The sequence below is a fragment of the Lontra canadensis genome, unplaced genomic scaffold (assembly GCF_010015895.1).
Source record: "Lontra canadensis isolate GAN:19392208 unplaced genomic scaffold, GSC_riverotter_1.0 scaffold1, whole genome shotgun sequence".
NCBI classification, from domain to species: Eukaryota; Metazoa; Chordata; class Mammalia; order Carnivora; family Mustelidae; genus Lontra; species Lontra canadensis.
In genome coordinates this window covers 78591336-78611882 of record NW_022630995.1, presented here as the reverse complement: position 1 = coordinate 78611882, position 20547 = coordinate 78591336, and the positions used below count along the sequence as shown (strand labels likewise).

Genomic DNA, 20547 nt, shown 5'->3' with positions numbered 1-20547 from the left:
ACTAAAAAATATTTTATCTGCTCTGAATTTTTCTTGAGTATTCAATTTCCTCAATCTTATTTTTAAAATAAAAGAACATCCTTTTAGAATGTTTACTGCTTGGGGCACCTGGGTGGCTCAGTGGGTTAAGCCTCTGCTTTCAGCTCAGTTCATGATCTCAGGGTCCTGGGATTGATCCCTGCATTGAGCCCCACATCATCATCATCATCATCATCATCATCATCATCATCATCATCGCGCTCTCTGCTCAGCAGGGAGCCTGCTTCCCCCCGCCCCCCAACCCCTGCCTGCCTATCTGCCTACTTGTGATCTCTGTCAAATAAATAAATAAAATCTTTTAAAAAATTAAAAAAAATGTTTACTGCTTGAGTTTACATGTGAAATCAAATATATCTATAGACTATTTAACATACATAAGAATTTTGGGGACAGGCTTTGAGGAAAATGGCTTTTTTTTAACACACTGTGTTTCACTAGGTCTACCTGCATCAAAATCCACTGTAATGCTTGGTTAACATGAAGATTCATCCAGAATTTGAATTCAGAGATTACAGGGGTAGAAAACCACATGTATTTCAATGATACTTTTGCATAGTAAACCTTAAGAATTATAACCTTAATCTCTTTCTATAATTCAAATTCAGATATGTAGTCTAGAAACATTGCCCACTTAAGGAATATTCCTTTATAATAAAACCTCTAACAATATATTAAATATAAAATTCTGGAATAAATGAAACTAGAATTGTTAAATTTCCTTCCCCAGGAAAGGGAATTTTACAGATAACATAAAGTTATAAAAATGTTTTAGATTCTGAGCTCTTAGTGTTTTGTAATACTTATCTCTGAAGTAACTAATAAAAAATAAGTAGCATTTATGACTCACATATCTGGCCTTGTTCTAAGTGATTTGTGTATAGCAGTTTTCTTAGTCTTAGTCTTCATTGCTATCCAGTGGGCTTGGTTCCTGTATTATCCTTGTTTTATGGTGGAGGAAGCTGAAGAACAGAAAGTTTAAGAAGCTTACCAATCAAAACAAAAGTACACAGATGTCTCCCTAGGCTCTCAGATGTGTGCTCATTGTCTCAGTGGAATAACATTTAAATGATCTATTTATTATGCATATAGGGTCTACTATGTGAAAGTTAATTATAATGGATTGTACATTTGAAGGTTTTTTCCCCACTTTGAAATGTACTAAATTTATTTATTTATTTATGATTTGGTGCTTTGCATTTTATGTTTATATGTTATATGTGTGTGTGTGTGTGTGTTGTATTTATGCATATATGTTAATTTTTTCCAAGGAGAAGTAAATTATATTGTTTTGTTAATTAATCAATAGCAGGGTTGGTCATTGATATACTTTTTTTTAACATCTTAATTTTATTTTATTTTTTTCAGTGTTCTAAATTTCAAGAAATTTATTTTCAAAGAAAGCTACCTGTTAATATTCATGATCATGATGTCATTGCTAAGCTTTCAGAACATTATCCTTGTTGGAGGCTTTTTAAATACCTATGTTTTTAAATTATATGTATATAAAACATACGTAAAAAAGAAAAATAATTGTCTGAAAACAGCACAAGTATAGTTAGTTTGTAATAGTTTTACAATTAATGTTCTTATCATTAACTATATTTATTTTGGAGCTAGTAATATGCTCATAAAAAGTATTCGAAAAATATATGTCTTAGATTATTTTCTTATCCTTCTTCCCAAGACATTAATTCAAGTAATTGATTTACCAGATTTATTTAAAACATTAATGTATTTATTTTTTATTTTGAATGGAATGTTGTAAAATTTAGTTTGAGAGTGACCTTTTAGTAAAAGTGGGTATGAAAAAGGTACAGGTGATATGGTAAGGGGAAAGGCTTTTGAATTATATCTGAGGAAGGAGGAGAGGTTAGAAGACTTTAACAGACAAGGTATAAATTACAAGGTCCAAAGGGCACGAGAAAGAGAGCAGTGAAAATATTTCAACTTAATCAGCATTATTGTGGAAAAAATGGGAATTGTTATAAAAAATGTAAAATAACACATGTAAACGTGAAATAGCTGTTGCATCTTAAAATTTAAGCTTACGTTTTGTTAAATTACGCATTAAATAAACATAGATTTTGGAAAGAATCATGATTGTTTCCACTTTTTTTTTTAATAAACAGAAATCATTGTGGTTTTATAATTTTTCCAAATTCTACCGAACTAGATATTACAGTCTTAAAAATCAATGAATAAAAGACTGGTAATGTCAATCACATATGAAATCACTTCAACTTTCAATTGATATCCAATAAAATCTTGATGGAACCAAAGAAGATTTTTCAAATACTTTAATAGAAATGAATGACCAGTTGGCTTAGAAGCCTGCCTCCATGGAGACTAAGAAAAATGAAAGGAATTGAAAGGCCTTTAAATCCAAGGGCTCTGGCCAGTGAGGCTATATAGCCCTTTCTCTCTATAGTCCTGAGGTTTATTTAACTGTCTAAAGATTTACTTCCAGAGTCCCATTCTCCTTTAGCAGCTGCATTATTAAAGGTAGGCATTTTTCTGGCACCTACAGTAAAAAACGTGATATACTACTGACTGCTGAATATTGAGTGCTTTTTGCTGCCTTTTGTAGAGAGAGGATATATCTGACTTAATTCATTGAACTTAATATGATCTAGGTACCATTATAACCCCTCCACATATATGTACCTCATTCATCCATCCCAGCAACTCTGTGGACATGTTACAAATTATGATCTTATTTGGGTTTTCAGTTATTTTACAGATTTCAGGTAACATGCCAATGCAAAATACTTGATTTTGGTGGATCCAGGATTCAAACCCAGGATGTCTGACTCCACAGGGTGTTTTTTAAAGTTCCTATAGCAACAGTTTTCATCATTTTTTTTAAAGATTTAATTTATTTATTTGTCAGAGAGACAGAGAGTAGGAGAACACAAGCAGGCAGAGCAGCAGGCAGAGGCAGAGAGAGGAGGCTCCCGCTGAGCGAGGAGCCCAATGTGGGACTTGATCCCAGGACCCTGGGATCATGACCTGAGCCGGAGGCAGCGGCTTAACCAACTGAGCCACCCAGGCATCCCAGTTTTCATCATGTTTTGAATGATCCACATGAAAAGCTAAATTATTTTTATGTAATGATACCACACACGTGTATGTGCATGCACACATGTGCGCACATGCACGTGCACCGCACACACACAGACACTTACCTTTACTACTTGGGATACATTCAGATACTTTCTTTTTATATTGTGTTCTATTCCATTCCATTCACTACATTTTTAGAAGTGCTGATCTTGACCTACTGACAGATTTTGACTTGGGTTTTGACAAGCATTGTGCTACCGTCCCCTGCCTCTGCATCAGGACACTGGCATGCTAGGTAAGGTCTCATTTATTCTTTATGATTGATAATGAATGGGGGGGAAAAACTAGGATGTCCAAAGTTAGATGTAATTGGTGACTAAAAATTACAAATAGATATTGTGTTTTTAATGTATGTAAATATCCAATAAAAAACTTATTCATTATACTCAAATGCAGCTCTTCTTTCTAAATCCTCTAATCTGGTTGAGAAATTCATTTGTACATAACCATTATTCCAGTGATGTCATAATCCTAGCTATTGTCCCCATAATATATTAGTTGCAAATTGTTTCTTATACTTTTTTAATCATTCATACAGATAGTATCTTTTCCTCATTCACTGAGGATTCACTAGCTTACATTTACTTTTCTTTTTTGGTCAAGTGTAGTACTTCCTGAGAGACTTTGTAAAATCTAGTTTTTCTATCTTTCTTTAATTCATCCATAGTGATGTTGTCAAGTTACTTATTGTACTGCTTATTTCACTCCTATTTCCTAATTTAAGCAAGAATTCCTTATCAGATGTTGAAGACCTGCCTAAGTGTCTATTATTTCAACTCTATTGGCCATTAATTCCCTACATCCCTGTTAACCATACATCTTTCATTGTGTCTTTCTTTAATTATATATATATATATATATACACATTCTACATCCTTTATTTGCCAATGTATTTTTTTTTCTTCTATAACTCAATGAACCACAATATCCACAAACATAGCCAACAGAAAATGTAGAGAATTGACTTGTCCAAGAGATTAATGAAAGATCACTATGGGTATTTAAAAGCTTTGACAAGGTCTTTGTGTATAAAATAGTCATTAGCCATGAGATGTTTACAGCTTTTATTGAGAAAGATAGAGAGAGAAAGCTGACAGAAGAAAGAGTACAGAGGAAATTAACAATGTTCTGCATAAAAATGTGAAGTGGAAACAAATACTGCCAGTTAATAAAACCTTACATGTAAGTTATATCATAGAAAGAAACATGTATTGACACTTTTTTTTTCAGACAGAGTATGTTATACTTGTACAACACAATTCTAAAAATGAGGGAAATATACCCTGCATAACCCCTGTAGGTTATGAATTATGTTTTCTAAAAGTTGAGGAAGATTAGAATAAAGGGAGTTTTTGGAAAGTTTTGGAGAGTTTTTGAATAAGGAGTTTTGGAGAGTCATGGATTTCTCCATAAAGATGCCATCTTAACTTCTTCAAAATAAGGGATTGTTCTCTTCTCTGTGTGACATTTTACTCTGATTCATTGTTCTACAGCATTGTTTTCACAATGCTGCAAAAAATTATAAGATACTAAAAGAGGGAGCTGCATCAAAAGATTTTGTTATCCTGTTATAATTTCATTTCACCAAATCTCCTAAAATTTATATTGAGTAAAAAAGTTAAGTTCAGCTTTGCATATTTGCCTTTTTACTTTTTATTCTATTTGTAAGTTCTGTTTATGCAGTGGACTCATTTTATGCCAAAAGTTCTTCTAAAGCCTTTAAAATATAAATTTAACCTAAGTGAAAAATGTCTTTCTATTGTCAAACTATTCGGGTATATGAAGTTAATTCCTGATTTTCACAGTATCATATCCAATATTTAAGCAACACAAAATATGAAGAAATTGTTCTTAGTGTTGGGAAACACAGAAAAAAATTGTATTTGTAAGTTATCAGTGAGAAAGATTTTATAATATATTGAGTAATATGCAAGTTGAGCAGTATTCTTAGTTCTTAATCCTTCATCCAGCATACCTTCCATGTACATGAACAGTATATATTTTCCTCATTTAAACTACAGAAAAACGCACTTATCATAAATGTACAATTAAGAAAATTTTCACAATGTAAACACACAAGGCTAACCATGACACACATCAAAAAATAGAATGTTTGACACCTAAAAAGCTCTGTTATGACCCTTGCCAGTCACTTCTCAATGAAATGTAACTGTTACTCTGAACTATAACAATGTAAAAGGTTTTGACCATTTCAAACCTTATACATATAATGCCTTGTTTTTTTGCCTAAATTCTTTTGCTCAGTATTGTTTGAGATGCATCTATTGTGTGTGTCTGAGCAGTAATAATTTTTTATTCTTATAACTTTCCAGTATCCCACTCTTTGACTCTACCACTGTTTATTTGGCCAATCTAAAGTTCATGGAAATTTGAATTGACTTTAGTTTCTGGCTATTAACAATAAAGATGCAATAGAGAATGCAGAAATAGAGCCATACAAATATGCCCAATTTAGTTTTGACAAAGGAGTAAAAGCAATTCAATGGAGGAGGAATAGTCTTTCCGATAAGTGGTGTTAGAAGAATTGGACATCAACTGTCAAATAAAGAAACTTTACTGAACCACACACTCTGTAGAAATTAAGAAAAATAGACTTATGCTGCCTGCTGCAACAGGAGTAATAAAATCTTCTGTGTCTGAAAAAAAATAGATCATGGACTTAAACATAAAATCATAAAACTAGGAAAAAGAAAAATGACAAAATCTTTAGAACCTAGGTCTAGGCAAAGACTGCTTAGATTTGACAGAAAAAGCATAAGTGATAAAAGGAAAATTCATAAAACTAGACCTCATGGTTTGCTCTGCAAAAGAATCTGTTATGATGAAAGACAAATTACAGACAAGTAGAAAATATTTGCAAATAACATATCTGACAGAGGGCTGGTGATAACAAAACAGTATTTAAATGACTCAAAACTTAACATTAAAAAAATAAGCAAACCAATTAAGAAATGGGCAAAGATGTATACACACTTCACTAAACAAGATATATAGAGATAAAATAAGCACATGAGGATATTAAACATAACTAGCCACTAAGAAAATGAAAATTAAATTACAATGAAATATCGGTACATACATATCAAAATAGGTAAAATAAAAATAGTCATAACACAAAATGTCATTAAGGATGCACAGTCACAGGTCACTTGTACGTTGCTGGTGATAATGCAAATTAGTACAGTCATCTTGGAAAACATTTTGTTGGTTGCTTATAAAAGTGAACATGTATTTCATGAACATGAATGTGGATTTCTGCTATGTATTGCCAGGAATGGAACTGCTGAATTACCACTGTATGTATGTTAAACTTTACTAGATGTTGATAATTTTTCAAAGTAAATATAAAAAAATTAAACTTTCATTATCAATCTATGTGCCAATGCCTTTGCATCCTTGTTAACATATGACGTTGTATTTTTCATTTTAGTCATGCTGATATGTGTGATACTACTATAATTTGAGTTTGCATTTCTTTGATCACTAGTGATGCTGAGTGCTTTTTCATACGTTCATTGGTTATTTAGATATCCTTTTAGCAAGTGTTGTTGAAGTCTTTTGATCACCTTTTCTTTAGGCTTTTCTGCTTCTTTCTTTCTTATTTAAGTTGATACAAGGAATTAATTTAATTAAATATGGACTAACTTTTTGTCAGACACATGTATTATAAGTCATATTCTTCAATTTTGTGGCTTTATTTTGTCTTAATATTTTGGTGAAGGGCAGTTCTAAATAATATAATTGAATTTATCATTTTTTTCTCTTTATATTTAATGATTTTTGAGTACTTACACAAAATTTTTGCCTACCTCACAGTCATAACCACATTACTGTGAGTCCCAGATGGTCATCAGGGTCCCTTCTGAGCTATATACCTTGGATCCTAGGGATTGGAATAGTTATAATATTTATGCTCTACTTTCAAGAAACATTCTACTTAATTTCTTAGTCTCCTTTGTATAGTTTTTGGTTGCAGCCTATTGGCTTGAGGGGAAAACAGAGCAAGTGATTCAATTCTATGCTTTGCTTTTCTCACCAGGATCTTCATCCTCATAGTTTCTAATATTGTCCCACAAAACATCTCAAATTTTTGTTTGTGTCTCTGCATTTTCATTTTGACCAGCTAAGTGGACTCAGATCCTTAGCTTCTTCTATATACATAATTGGCAAATGTCTCAGGAAAGATTCAGCTGCTCTCGGGCTAGAAGTCATCTCCCTTCTTTATGTTCATAATCTTGTCCTTTGAGGTCCTGGTTTCTTTAGAAGATGTCTGATGTCTTCAAAGAGACAAGTAGATAAAATAATTTAAAAGAATATATAAATACACACACACACACACACACACACACACACACTTTACTTAATATTTGCCTCTGGGAAATGCCTTTAATTTCTAGCCTGTGGTACTTATTTATCTCAGTTCTTATTTCTATTATAGGGTCCCAAACAAGTAAGGGTAATGCATACTCAGGCATAAAGTTTTATTTTTGTTTATTTCAAATTTTTATTTAAATTCTAGTTAGTTAATATATAGTGTTATATTGGTTTCAGGTGTAGAATTTAATGATTCATCACTTTCATGTGATATCCAGTGATCATCACAAATGCCCTCCTGAATATGCATTACCCATTTGGTCCATTTTCTATCCACCACCCCTCCAGGAACCCTCAGTTTGTTCTCTACAGTTAAGAGTCTTATGTTTTACTTCCTCTCTTTTTTCTTCATTCTCATGTTTATCTGTTTTGTTCTCTAAATTCTACATAAGTGAAATTATATGGTATTTGTTTTTCTCTGACTGACTTATTTAGCTTAGTATAATGCCCTCTAGTTCTATCCATACAATTGTAAATAGCAAGATTTCATTCTGTTTTGATGGCTGAGTAATATTCTACTGTGTATATTTATCACCTCTTCTTTATCCACCTATCAATAGATATACATTTGGGCACTTTCCATAATTTGGTTATTGTTGATAATGTTACTATAAACATCAGGGTGTTTGTGCCCTTTAGGATCAATATTTTTGTATTCTCTTGGTAAATACCTAGTAGTGCAATTGCTGGGTTGTAGGATAGTTCTATTTTAAAAGCATAAAGTTTTCTTGTGATCTGAAGAGTTTCAGAAGCAAAAATTAAGTTATTATTTTGACAAGTATACACTTACATTTTGTGTTTTTCTGTATGGAGTCAAGATAAGGAATGACTGCATTAAATACATCTATACATTTACTATTGAAATATAACATCCCAAAATATTTCTCATCAGAGATTAGAGTAAAAAAAAAAAAAAGCAACTTTCTTTTTTCTAATGGTATTGTATGAGTCTTTTATTGGAAAGTAAGATCTACATAATTCATTTTTATTCCATTTTTCACAGACTAATAAAGACACTGAGTTAATTTTTAGGTTTAAGAGTTTATGCTTAAAATAATTAATGATTTTTAGTAAATTTAACTGTATGTCTTTTTATTATGTGTACTTTGCCCTTTAGTCTTTATTTTCAAAGTATTAGCTGCATTCATGCTATTATAATCAATGTGATTGTATTTTAATTTACTTTATGAGCCTTTATAAGAACATTTTAAAACAATTTGACATCAGTTACTTAGAACAAGAAAATGTGTATTCTATGGTTTCTTGAAAATTATACTAAATAAGTTTACACAGTTGTCTAACCAAGAATTGTTTTATATTGTATAATCTTTCAACAAAAATGCTCATTTTGAATCCAAATCAGAGTATTTCAAAAAGACTTGGACTAATTCGAAAGGACTTTTCAAAATATCTAAAGAGCCAGGACAAAATAATTATGTTTTCCTTTGCTTCTTCCAAATAAATGTAAAAAGTCACACAAAATACCTGGCAATAAGAAAGATGATAAATGTGATTTATACATTTTCCTATTAACCAGACCTCAAACAAATGAAGATTATCTCTGTTTTTAAAATAAACATATTAACAAAATTTCATACAGTATATTTTATTTGGATAATTTTGTCTTTAAACAAACTGTTCTTTTGGACAGACTTACTGAAATATGGTCAAATTAGGCCATCAGAGAAAAATGCTTTCTGGTTCCCTAAGTAGTTCCAACAGGTAGCTTTTTATATCCTTATTATCTTTTTGTTTGTTTGTTGTTTCTTAACACCCTTAAGCACTAATTAACATGGCAGTAAATCTATACTCATTTGTTCTTTCCAAAATTAGGCTTTTGTGGATTCCTGTAGCAATTTCCTTTTTAAAAAAGCTGAAAGCGATTTTTCATTTTCACAAAACTTATGTATAATGGGTCTTAGAGGATGCAAGTTTGTACATGAAATCCCAACTGAGTAAAATTTATCAATTCCTGCTTTGCTCTCCTATATTATAGCCATTAGCCACATGTGGATATTTAAATTAAAATTAATTAAAAGGAAATAAAAGTTCAGTTCTTCTGTACTACTAGCTACATCTCAAATCTTAGTAATGAGTTGGGGTTAGCTGCTAATACATAGGACAATATGTATATGGAACATTTTCATCGTTAGAAAAATTTCTATTGGATAACATTTGACTTGATAACATTTATATTGAAAATTTTCTGTTAAAACCGTGGCTTTACATGACAGCATTATACAAAATACAATATGCCTACTCTTTCCCTCATGTTTAACTGAGGGCTTTTTAGGTCGTTAAGAATATATTTATAAGTCTCAAAATAAACAAAAAAACAAAACAAAACAAAACAAAAAACAAACAAACCAGAAGCAACAAAATCACTCTTGCTAATTTGTCTTCTGAAAAATAATGTTTAAGAACAGGGGGCCCCTGGGTAGCTCAGTGGGTTAAGCATATGCCCTGGGCTCAGGTGATGATCTTAGGGTCCTAGGATCAACCCCTGTGGTAGGCCCTGATTAGCAGGGAGTCTGCTTCTCCCTCTGCCTCTTCCTACCACTTATGCTTGCTTTCTCTCACTCTCTCTCTCAAATAAGTAAATAAAATCTTAAAAAAAAATTACTTCCCCAGGACTAGAAAACTGACTACCTTATATTAGCATTTTTTCTAAGTTTCAAATTTTTCAGGAGAATGTATTTCTTTACATGTATTTATACATGTAAAGTATTCTTTACATATAATGGATTTCTTTACATTTATGGGTGCACACATACATACATTCTAGAAATTTTGTCATCTTGGAAAGATTTCAGTATTTACCAGTTTAGAAGCAGGGTGGATGCCTAAATGGAGAAAATATCTTTAACTTTATGATAATTAAGTGATTATGTTGAGTAATTTACCTGAGCACACAAGTTTTGTAGCTATTATAAAATTATATAGAGCTTCCAAGGGACCAAAATCATATCTATTTTAGTGTTAATGTCTTTATAAATTCCTGTTCAAATAGCTATTGAGCACAACATACAAGGTTCTTTTTTCCCCATATATTACTCTGATAGAAGATTCATTATTCACTCACTCAGTCTTTTTTTTTTTTTCAACCAAAAAATGTATTTAAAATCACAGAGAATGCATTGTGAGGGGTATGAATATTAAGTCAGATTTAGAACTATCTCTTGGAAGTCTAATAATCCCGTATAGGTTAAGATCTGTAAACACACACACATATACACAGAATTGAATGTAGGAAGAATTAAGTGCCATAAGAAAGAATATATAAATAATATCTCTTTCTCTCCCTCTCTCTATATATAGGCACACACATATATATATACACATAAATATCTATATGTATATGGATATATTGAATATGCATGTATGTACATGAATACATTTATACCATCATCATAAATTATATGTATATATTTTAACATATTGTCTGGCACAAAGAAAATCTTCAAATAAATTCTACTATTATTACTTATATTACAAATTGAGAATTCAAAGATGAGGAGTTTATTTGTAGGTGTGTAACACAGCAGTCTTGTAGATTAAAAGGACTTATTTGAGCTGGGTACTTAAGAAGATGTCCAGCAGTTTATTAAAAATTGAACAATGACAGTGAGCCAAGAAAATGCAGTAAATCTGTGGGAGTATTAAATAATACATTTTACCCATTCAAAGGAAATGATTTCAATGGAAAATAAAATATGAGCTGAAACAACAGTAAATATGCTTCTATAATATTAGTAAGATAAAAAGAGGCTTGTTTTGCATTCAATTAAATCCTTCAAATGAACCAACTAACTGCAAGTAATTGCAACGCACTCCTTCCTTGTAGATCTCCGAAAGCATAGGAGAGAATTTATCATCTATGTCTTTAATCCTTATCTTCATTCTATGTCTCTTACTCAATGGTTTAAGACAGACATTGAGAAGTTATTTCACCTTGCCCTTAATACAGCATTAATCCTCAAATCTTTTCAATCTGTGTTCTAACTCTATCTTGTCCCCTTCATCCTCAATACCTTTATTGTATTTTCTGTCTTTTACCTCTCTTGTCCTAGTTATCCTAACTACTAGCAGAATGCTCAGCTTTCTAAGTAAGTCTCCCTACTTCTACTCTTCCATCACTTGAATGTATTAGATAAATAGGTTTTGCAATGCTTATTCTGCTCTACCATAGCAATGTAGAATTAGGGCTGGATTAACAAATGCCTGAGAAACGCTAGCCTTCTTCCAGCAACAAGTTTGTTTTACTTTGAAGAATAATACAAGATAGACCACAACATCATTTTCAGAGCAACAGTATAGCAGAGTTCCCTTGTCTTCCTGTTCAGATTTTGTAATCTGATGACTCCAATATTGTACATGTGTACTGAAATGTGACAAGTATGGGCAGACACAAACTATTTCAGCTCAAGGAAGCCACCATTTGGGGGGGATCCCTCATCTTTCATGGTAAACCAGACATTTGCCCCTTTTCAGGAACAGTGGACTCATTCTTATTCTCTTGTTCAAATGCATCTTAACAATTTTATTTATTCTCTACATAATGAAATTATCTTGACAAAGAAGCACACGTGCTTGAGTTGTGGAACATAGTGTTTGACTAGAGTCCTAATTTTCAATATTACAAATGTACTCTCATAAATTTCTTGAGTTGGTGATACAAGTAAATTAAACCAGGGGTCATATTTTTAGGCATTATTGAGGGTATGAAAACCCACAGAAATAGTTATTGTTAACTTTTTATTTACAAAGCTTAAAAAAAACCAGTTTGTGTTGTCATTTCCCTTTAGATCTTTCTATAGTTTCTCATCTAAACTATGAAACTCCTCACATGTTATGCACAGCTATCTGGCCTCAATAATTGTTTGAGCCGTGTTTTTAACAAATATGCAGGATTCTTTCTTTTCTCTCACATTTTGTGTGTCTGAGCCATTTCAAATTAGTTTCTTCTCCAAACAGTAGGCCTTTGCATACAATGCATCTCTTCTTGAAACTCTATCCTCTTTCTTTTGTAAATTCAACCACAATCCCTCACCCAACAACCTACTTTAGTTCTTACTAGAACAGGATCAATGTTGTCTTTTACTTTCTGGATGTCACTCAGTGCTTATGGTTATTGTAACAATTATCACTATATTGTAATATTTAGTAACACATAATTTAAATTGTCATTTACAAACCATTTCATATTGTTTAAGATATTAGAAATTAATTAGCAGTTTCCAGTTTCTACTTTCTCTAACTAAAGGGCAAAAGGCTACTAGGTTTAAACTTTAGAAAACATAAATTGACTAGATTTCAGCAAGCTCTCCTCACCAGAGTCTGAAGAACTACATAACTTGGTTAAGACAATATCTTTTCTAGCTGTTTAAAGAGAATGTTGTAAGTAAGCCAATAAAGGAAGAATAATAACATGTACCATTGAGGATCACAGACTAAACTGATTCATTTCAAGAATAGAAGAATGCCACATTTAAAGAAGCAGCAGCTGGGAGGTGGAAGGAGAAGAAGGGAGAAGGAACAAGAATGGTAGGAGAAGAGTCAAGGTTAAAAGTGAGAGAGGGCAGATGTCCCGAGGTAGATAGCTTTTGCCTTCCTCTGAATGTTCCCTGAAAATGGCATACTCAGTTTACTAGAACAATGAGCATAATTTCTCTGAGGAGGCAGTAGAGGAAGAAAGTGTGATTCTCACATTGGTTCCAGTGAATGAGGAGCCTAATGAAGAACATCAAATGGAACCAAGTGTTTCTTCAACTTCAGAAATCAGCCTGATGATGCCTGGGTCAAGTGATAAAGTTTGTCATCCTCAGATAAATGAAAAATTCAAGTTTTTGTTCAAAACACAGTTGTAATATGCAAGTCCTTCCCTTACCAACCAGTTTGCCTTCATTTAATAAAGTACGTTGGGACACTTTGCAGAAATGGTGCCAACAACTGAATTTGAGTACCGATGGCCAGAAAATAGAGGTTTATATGAGGCTCCAGAAACATGCTTACCCTGAAATAAACCAGAATATTCCTGAAACATCACCAGAAGCTAAATTGCAGTCATGTTCAAGGAAAGGCAAGATGGTGGCCAAGAAAGCAAGGCTTTGGAAAAGTTGTAAGAAGAGTGGGGGGGGGGATTAATACAGTCGAGGTGGTAACATCAGCGCAGGAAGGCATGTTGGCAGCATGGTCAAGAATTGCTGCGAGAGCCAGTCAGTCCAAGTCTGTGAATTCACGTTCCATTCCTGCTTCTGTTGAGACCTTTCTGCTGCAAGCCTCTGGTGTCCGGTGGTGTGTGGTCCATGGCAGACCTCTCTTGGCAGACACACAAGGTTGGGCTCACCTGCAATTTCATGCAGGTCAGGCCTGGGTGCCTGACACTCCCAAAAGGATGATCTCTCTCTTCCTGTTACCCGCCTGCACTTTCCCACCCCCAGGCCTAGAAGACAACATGTTATGCCCTGAATGTGTGAAGAGAAATAAGAAGATGATGAAAAGATTAATTGTACTGGGAAAGGAAAAGCAACCTCGTTTGAATAGACCAACATCATTCCCTTTTGATGGGCCATATCTTAATAAAGAATAAGTGGTAGAGAGCCCACAGCTACCATTAAAAAAAAAAAAAGTGAGAGAGGAAAATCTCTGTCTCTGCCTCTGTCTCTCACACAGACAACACTTACCCCAACACATATGACACCTAAAAATTGTAATTATTTTCTTTAAAAATAAATTTTGACACTAGAAATAAGAGAAATAGCGTTCTTTGGAAGATGATATCCAGTTATCAAAGTATTGGAAATATATGATATTACATTATGTGTTTAAGTTGAAAGCTAAGGCACTGCCAAAGTAGATTGCAGGTCTTCTTTCAAACGGCACAGGTAAACAGGAAAGACATCAATGACTATTTTTTTTTTTAAGATTTTATTTATTTATTTGATACAGAGAAAGAGAGGGAGCATGAGCAGGGGGAGCGGCAGGCAAAGACAGACAGAGAAGCAGGCTCCCCACTGGGCAGGTAACCAGACATAAGTCTTTATCCCAGGACCCTGGGATCATGAGCTGAAAGGAGACAAACATTTAATCAACCATTCAGGCATCCCTTAAAGACTTTTTTTTGAAAGAACTCAAAATCTTCAAAATATCGACTATAGAATTTCTGAGTAAGTTAAGATTGCTTTATGAATTCTGGAATTAATTTTAAAAGATTAAATAGCTGGTTGGTGAATATTAAGTAAGAGAAGATAGGAATATCTAAGCTTTAACAAAAATTCATAAAGTCAAAGTAAAGCCAAATGAAACATACTTAAATTTTGACAAGATTATTGGCCACTCATGAAGGGAGCTTTGTTGATTGCATCATATTTAGATATTAGATATTTAGAAAATATTTTAATATATTATTTAGAGAAATATTATATATATATAGAGAGAGAAAGTGAAAATATATATATATATAGAGAGAGAGAGAGAGAGAGAAAGTGAAAAAATGATTTCTATGTGAAAAAACATTTACACAAACCTATAATTGGTTCAGGAACTATATCACAACTTTCAGAAAACTGTAGAAGCACTATAGAATTTTGTATTTGACTTGTTTCTATTAAGTATTTTTAAGAACTACAAAGAAGGAAAATGTAATTCACTCTTATTAAATTGAACTACAAGACAAAACTAAAAAGGATGATCTGTGACATAAGCAGAACTAAAATAAAATCTCATCAGGTCACAACTAAGAGGGCCATAGACAAAGGTACACACAGTTGATAAGACAGTTGAATCTGAACAACATGTTCACTTGAATGTACATCCCTATTAAGAAGTCATTGTTGTTTTAATTTTTGGGTACACTGTTTCAAATATTGTTACACTGTTTCAAATATGACATAATCATAAAATCTAATTTATATTAGATTATATTAATGCAAAATTAGAATCCAAAATAAAGAAATACTAGTTTTATAGCACTATACATTGGCAAACTACAGCTGAAATAGTATCTTGAGGGCTGAAATATTGTTTTATTTCTTCACTCTATAAAATTCTAGAAGGTTGTTTCTAAAATGAGGGTATCTGGAATAGAGAGAATGAAAACTCAGAAGCTCACATGACTTCATGCATATGTTAATTCATGGAGCAAGTTTAAAAGAATGTATATGTAAATGCAGGGATTATTGTCCTTTTTTTTCTTTCTTTTTTCCCTCTTTTTACAATTATATCTGCATTACCCAAGCCTCAATAAATATTTAATAATAATAGGTAAACCCATTTGTTAATTTTCATTCTTGACACAGCTCTCAGCTACTGAAGGAGCATACTTTCCACTCTGTCTAAATGTTATTAGAAATGTCTCAGACTTGAAAGTTTAGAGAACAATAGGGCTATATTGCAGGAAAGGACTTTCTGACATGTTTAAGGATATTTTTGGGAAAAAAAAAAACATTGTTTCCTGGTATGATTGAGCTTGGAGGAGGATATTTTATTTATTTATTTTTATTATTTGAAGGATGTCATGAAAAACTTTGGACCGGGTCTGTGTTTTTTCCCTAATATGTCAAAACCAGGACCAAAATCATTATCTACTAGAGGCTTTATATTTTTCATTATGAGTGACATTTGTAAACAATTTTTTTTGTTTGTTTTAATGAGATGCAGTGCTATTTTTATATCATATAGAATTTCCTGTCAAAGAAAGTTTTCATCAAGAATGTAAGCAACGGACACCTGGGTGGCTCAGTTAAGCGTCTGACTTCAGCTCAGGTCATGATCTCAGACTCCTAGGATTGAATCCCACATCAGGCTCTTTGCTCAGAGGGGGAGCCTGCTTCTCCCTCTGCCTCTGCCCACCACTCCTTTTGCTTGCATGCTCTCTCTCTCTCTGACAAATAAAATAAAATCTTAAAAGAAAGAATGTAAGCAAAATAATCCTATCTAATGAAGGTTACAGAAAGAATTAAAGGTCTGGATAAAGTGTTGATATGCTAACCTATTTTACTTGAATACCAATGACTTCAGTGTGCATGCTTTTATATATTTTAAAACAGAAGAGATTTTACACTATGAAAATGAAGTTTGTGAATTCCATAATCAAATACCCACAGAACCCTTAATTTTTGCTGAGTGATATTAATTCCTGGATATGGCACTTTCCCATATCACATTAAACAAAGTATGATTTGATGCATCAAATTTCACATAGTGTAGTGATCCTTCCTTTTACACTCGTGATAATTGGTATATGTGGAGTTTTTCCTCTTCTTTGTTATTCAAAGAATCAGCTTTTGCTTTCATTGATATTTTTCTCAATTGCACATTTTCTACTTTATTGATGGTCATCCCTTAAGTCTTCCTTCCTTGTATTTGTTTGGGTTTAATATGATTTTAATTTCTAGTCTTTTAAAGTTGAAGTTTCAATATTTGATTTTTTCTCTTTCTTCTTTTCAATGTTAGGTATTTAAAGCTACATCTCTCTCTCTATGTACTTCTTTAGTTATATTCCATTGTGATTTGTATTTGCATTTTCATTCAGTTTAAAATATATTTTAAAAATTTCTTCTTTGACCGTGCCTTACTTGGAATTGTGTTGGTTCATTTCCAGATATTTAGATTTTTCACATAGTAGTGAATTTTTTAGTTCTGCACTGATTCCAACATCACTAGAGAAACTATACTGTAAAATTTTAATATTTTTAATCGTGATGCATTTGTGACCCAGTTTATGGCCTGTGTTTGAAATCTGATAAGTAAATAAATATTTAATGACTGTTATATCTAATTTGTGATTTTTAACTTTCATCAATATTTTTATGACATTTTATGTTCATCCTTGAAGGCTGTTTTTAAATTAAGTAAACCACACCTGTATTCTTTGGTTGACATTTACCTGGTAGACATTTTTAAATTAAAATAACAAATGATGATATATTTAAGCCTAGAGAAAATGCACCACGTGTCTAAATCTAAAAGAATCATATGTTACATGTAAGTTAAACCCTCCATCCTGACATCCATTCCCTTTTATTCAAAGGGATCCACTTTGAGAATTTCGTGTGCACTTCTTGCCATGTACATTCACATCCCCAAATAAAATGTTATTGTTTTGTGTATTTCAAAAACTTTTTATAATTTATATTCTATATTTCTCTGTGATTTCACCTTTTTTATCCCACCCAGCATCATATATTCCTGTGATTCAACTGTTTTGATTTATGAAAATTCAGGTCATCTGTTAAAATTCTATAAAGTATAAGATAATTTAAAAAAAAGTATAAGATAATTTAAATACATCACAATTAAGGCACCTGGGTGGCTCTTTGGGTTAAGCTTCTGCCTTCTGCTCAGGTCATGATCTCAGGGTCCTGGGATTGAGCCCTGCATCCGGCTCTCTGCTCAGAGGGGAAGCCTCATTCCCCCTCTCTCTGCCTACTTGTAATCTCTCTCTCTCTCTGTGTCAAATAAATAAATAAATAAAATGTTTTAAAAAATACATCACAATTGATTGTGATCACCTGGATTGTTGGCTATTTTTGTTTTGTAAATAATACAATAAATCTATATCCTAATATATTCCAACCCAACAGATATGCAAGAGATTCTCTGAGATACATTTCTCTATATAGTTGATGGGTCATGGGCAGGTGCAACTTCAGTTTTACTGGACATCATCCAGTGGCTCTTTAAAAAGTCTGTTGTATTTACACTCCCAAAAACAACTTACGATGGATCCCTTTAACCTACATCTTTGACAACATTGGGTTTAATATTTTGAAATATTTGTCATGTTCTCAAGTTTTTCTGTCTCATTAAATATTCTGATTTTCCCTCAGGTGGGATCTTAAATTTGGGTGCCACTTATCCCAGAGGAGCAACTCCAGGCTAAAGGACTTTTATTGTTTCATCTTACAGGCTTTCCAGGGTGGTACTTCTCTCTTTATCTGTCATTTAGGTTTTGGGTTATTAGTGCAACTTTTGAATACAGGCTTCTCTATACTCTTCAAAAAAGAAAAGAAAACAAAACAAGACAAAACATTCCTGTCAATTGTCATCAAAAGTAGGCTGCAGTTTGTACTAACTCCTCTTCAAATCCAATCAATGTAAGAGGGTTAGGTCATAATCTTGTTTGTGATCTGTGTAATTATATACTATTTTGCAATGCCAACAATTTCTGTCACAACTGGGGTTCCCACTTAAGTGAGCCCCAGTTCACTTATGATTCAGTTATAGAAAATATGACTAAAGACTATCTTAATTTTATGAAACATTTTTCATATGATTTCTAAATGCTTCTTTTTTAAGATTCCATTTAAAAGTTTAAATTTAGTTTAAAATCTCTGAGGTGATATAAAAATTGCTTACAAATTTGGGTTGGAAGCTATTTAAATATTTGGTTTGCTTAATAGCAGACTTTATTACTTTTTATGGTACTAGATTATGATTATTATTTTACAAATATGGGAACATGTTTTTAATTTTCTCCAAGTTCTCATAAAATTATGTAAAGTGGTGATCATACCTTCCATTAGGCTCCTTCCCATTACACTTAATCTTCTGTAGACAATATTTAAAAGCTCCTGAGTATTTTCTCACCTTTGAGGATACTTTGAATTACTTTCCCCCTTTTTAAGCACAGGTATGAGTTCCTATTTCAAAGAACTCAACCTATTCCATTGGACTGTTATCATTGCATTATTTTATCATTGCACTTTCCCATTTTATTGGGCTTATGTAAATTATATTTTATAGAGGGTTATCCCTTTCAAATCTTCTACTTTATTGGGATTAAGATTTTATTTTTTTATTAAGCTTTTAAAAAATTTTATTTCATATGCACTTTTTATTACCAATGATGTTTATCTGTGTCTTTTTAAAATCAGTTTTATCAAAATACTTGCCATTTCATTAGGTTCTTCAAAAAACCTCCTTTTTTTAATTTAATGCCTTGCTTTCCAGTTTATTGAATTTTCCTAAAGTTATCTAATTTGTTGGAATACACGTGCTCATGTTATTTTCTTATAATCCATATTTCTCTAAGGCCAGTAGTAGTGTCTCCTCTTTTACTTCTGATTCTGGTAATTTAGCTCTCTCTCTCTCTTTATAGAATCAGTGTTTTATTTAATAATTTTTTTCTCTACAGTTTTTAGTTCTCTATTTTATTAATTTCTATTTTAATCTTTATCATTTTCTTCTTTATTCTTGTTTTTAAGTTTAGTTTGCTTTTTCATATTTTTTTAAAGATTTTATTTATTTGACAGAGAGAGAGAGAGAGAGAGAGATAGATCACAAGTAGCAGAGAGTCAGAGGGTGAAGCAAGCTCCCTGTTGAGCAGAGAGCCTGATGCGTGGCTCAATCCCAGGACCCTGAAATCATGACCTGAGCCAAAGGCAGAGGCTTAACCCACTGAACCACCCAGGTGCCCCTTGTTTTCTTTTTTTGACACATATGTTACTTAGAAGTGTGTTGTTTCATTTATGTATGTATGTGAGTTTATCAAATTATTTTGCCTGTTTATTCCTAATTCATTTCTTTGTGATCAGATAACATACTTCATATTATTTCTGTCTTTTTAAAGTTACTGAGGTTTTTAATTTTTTATTATTATTTCTTAATGGCCTAGCAAATGGTCTATCCTGTGAAATGTTCCATGTGGACTTGACAAGAATGTATAATTTTTTTGGTTTGTGAAGTGTTTTCTGTTAGATCTATATTGTCTATTGACTTATTGTATGCTTCAAATCTTTAATTCTTCATATTCTATTTGTTCTAACCATTATTGAAAGTGGGATGTTGAAGTCTCCAACTCATTGAATTGTCTCTTCATTTATGTTAGTTTTTGATTCATGTACTATGGTGCTATATTAATAGGTCCATATATATTTATACTGCCTCTTCTGATGGCCATTTAATCACTCTGAATTGTTCTTCTTCATCACTAGTAACTTTTTTTTGTCTATTTTATGTAATATTAATACAGCCTGTCTAGCATTCTTG

At 32.3% G+C, this 20547-nt stretch overlaps 1 protein-coding gene across 1 annotated transcript in view; it reads left to right on the top strand.

Moving 5' to 3' along the window:
• LOC116866280 (developmental pluripotency-associated protein 2-like) overlaps nucleotides 1-14146 on the top strand; it is a 191985-nt gene extending 177839 nt beyond the window's left edge. Inside the window, 3 exon segments of the mRNA XM_032855201.1 lie at nucleotides 13236-13394; nucleotides 13396-13697; nucleotides 13699-14146. Coding sequence (XP_032711092.1) covers nucleotides 13236-13394; nucleotides 13396-13697; nucleotides 13699-14146 — 909 coding nt within the window.
• Nucleotides 14147-20547: the final 6401 nt, after the last annotated feature.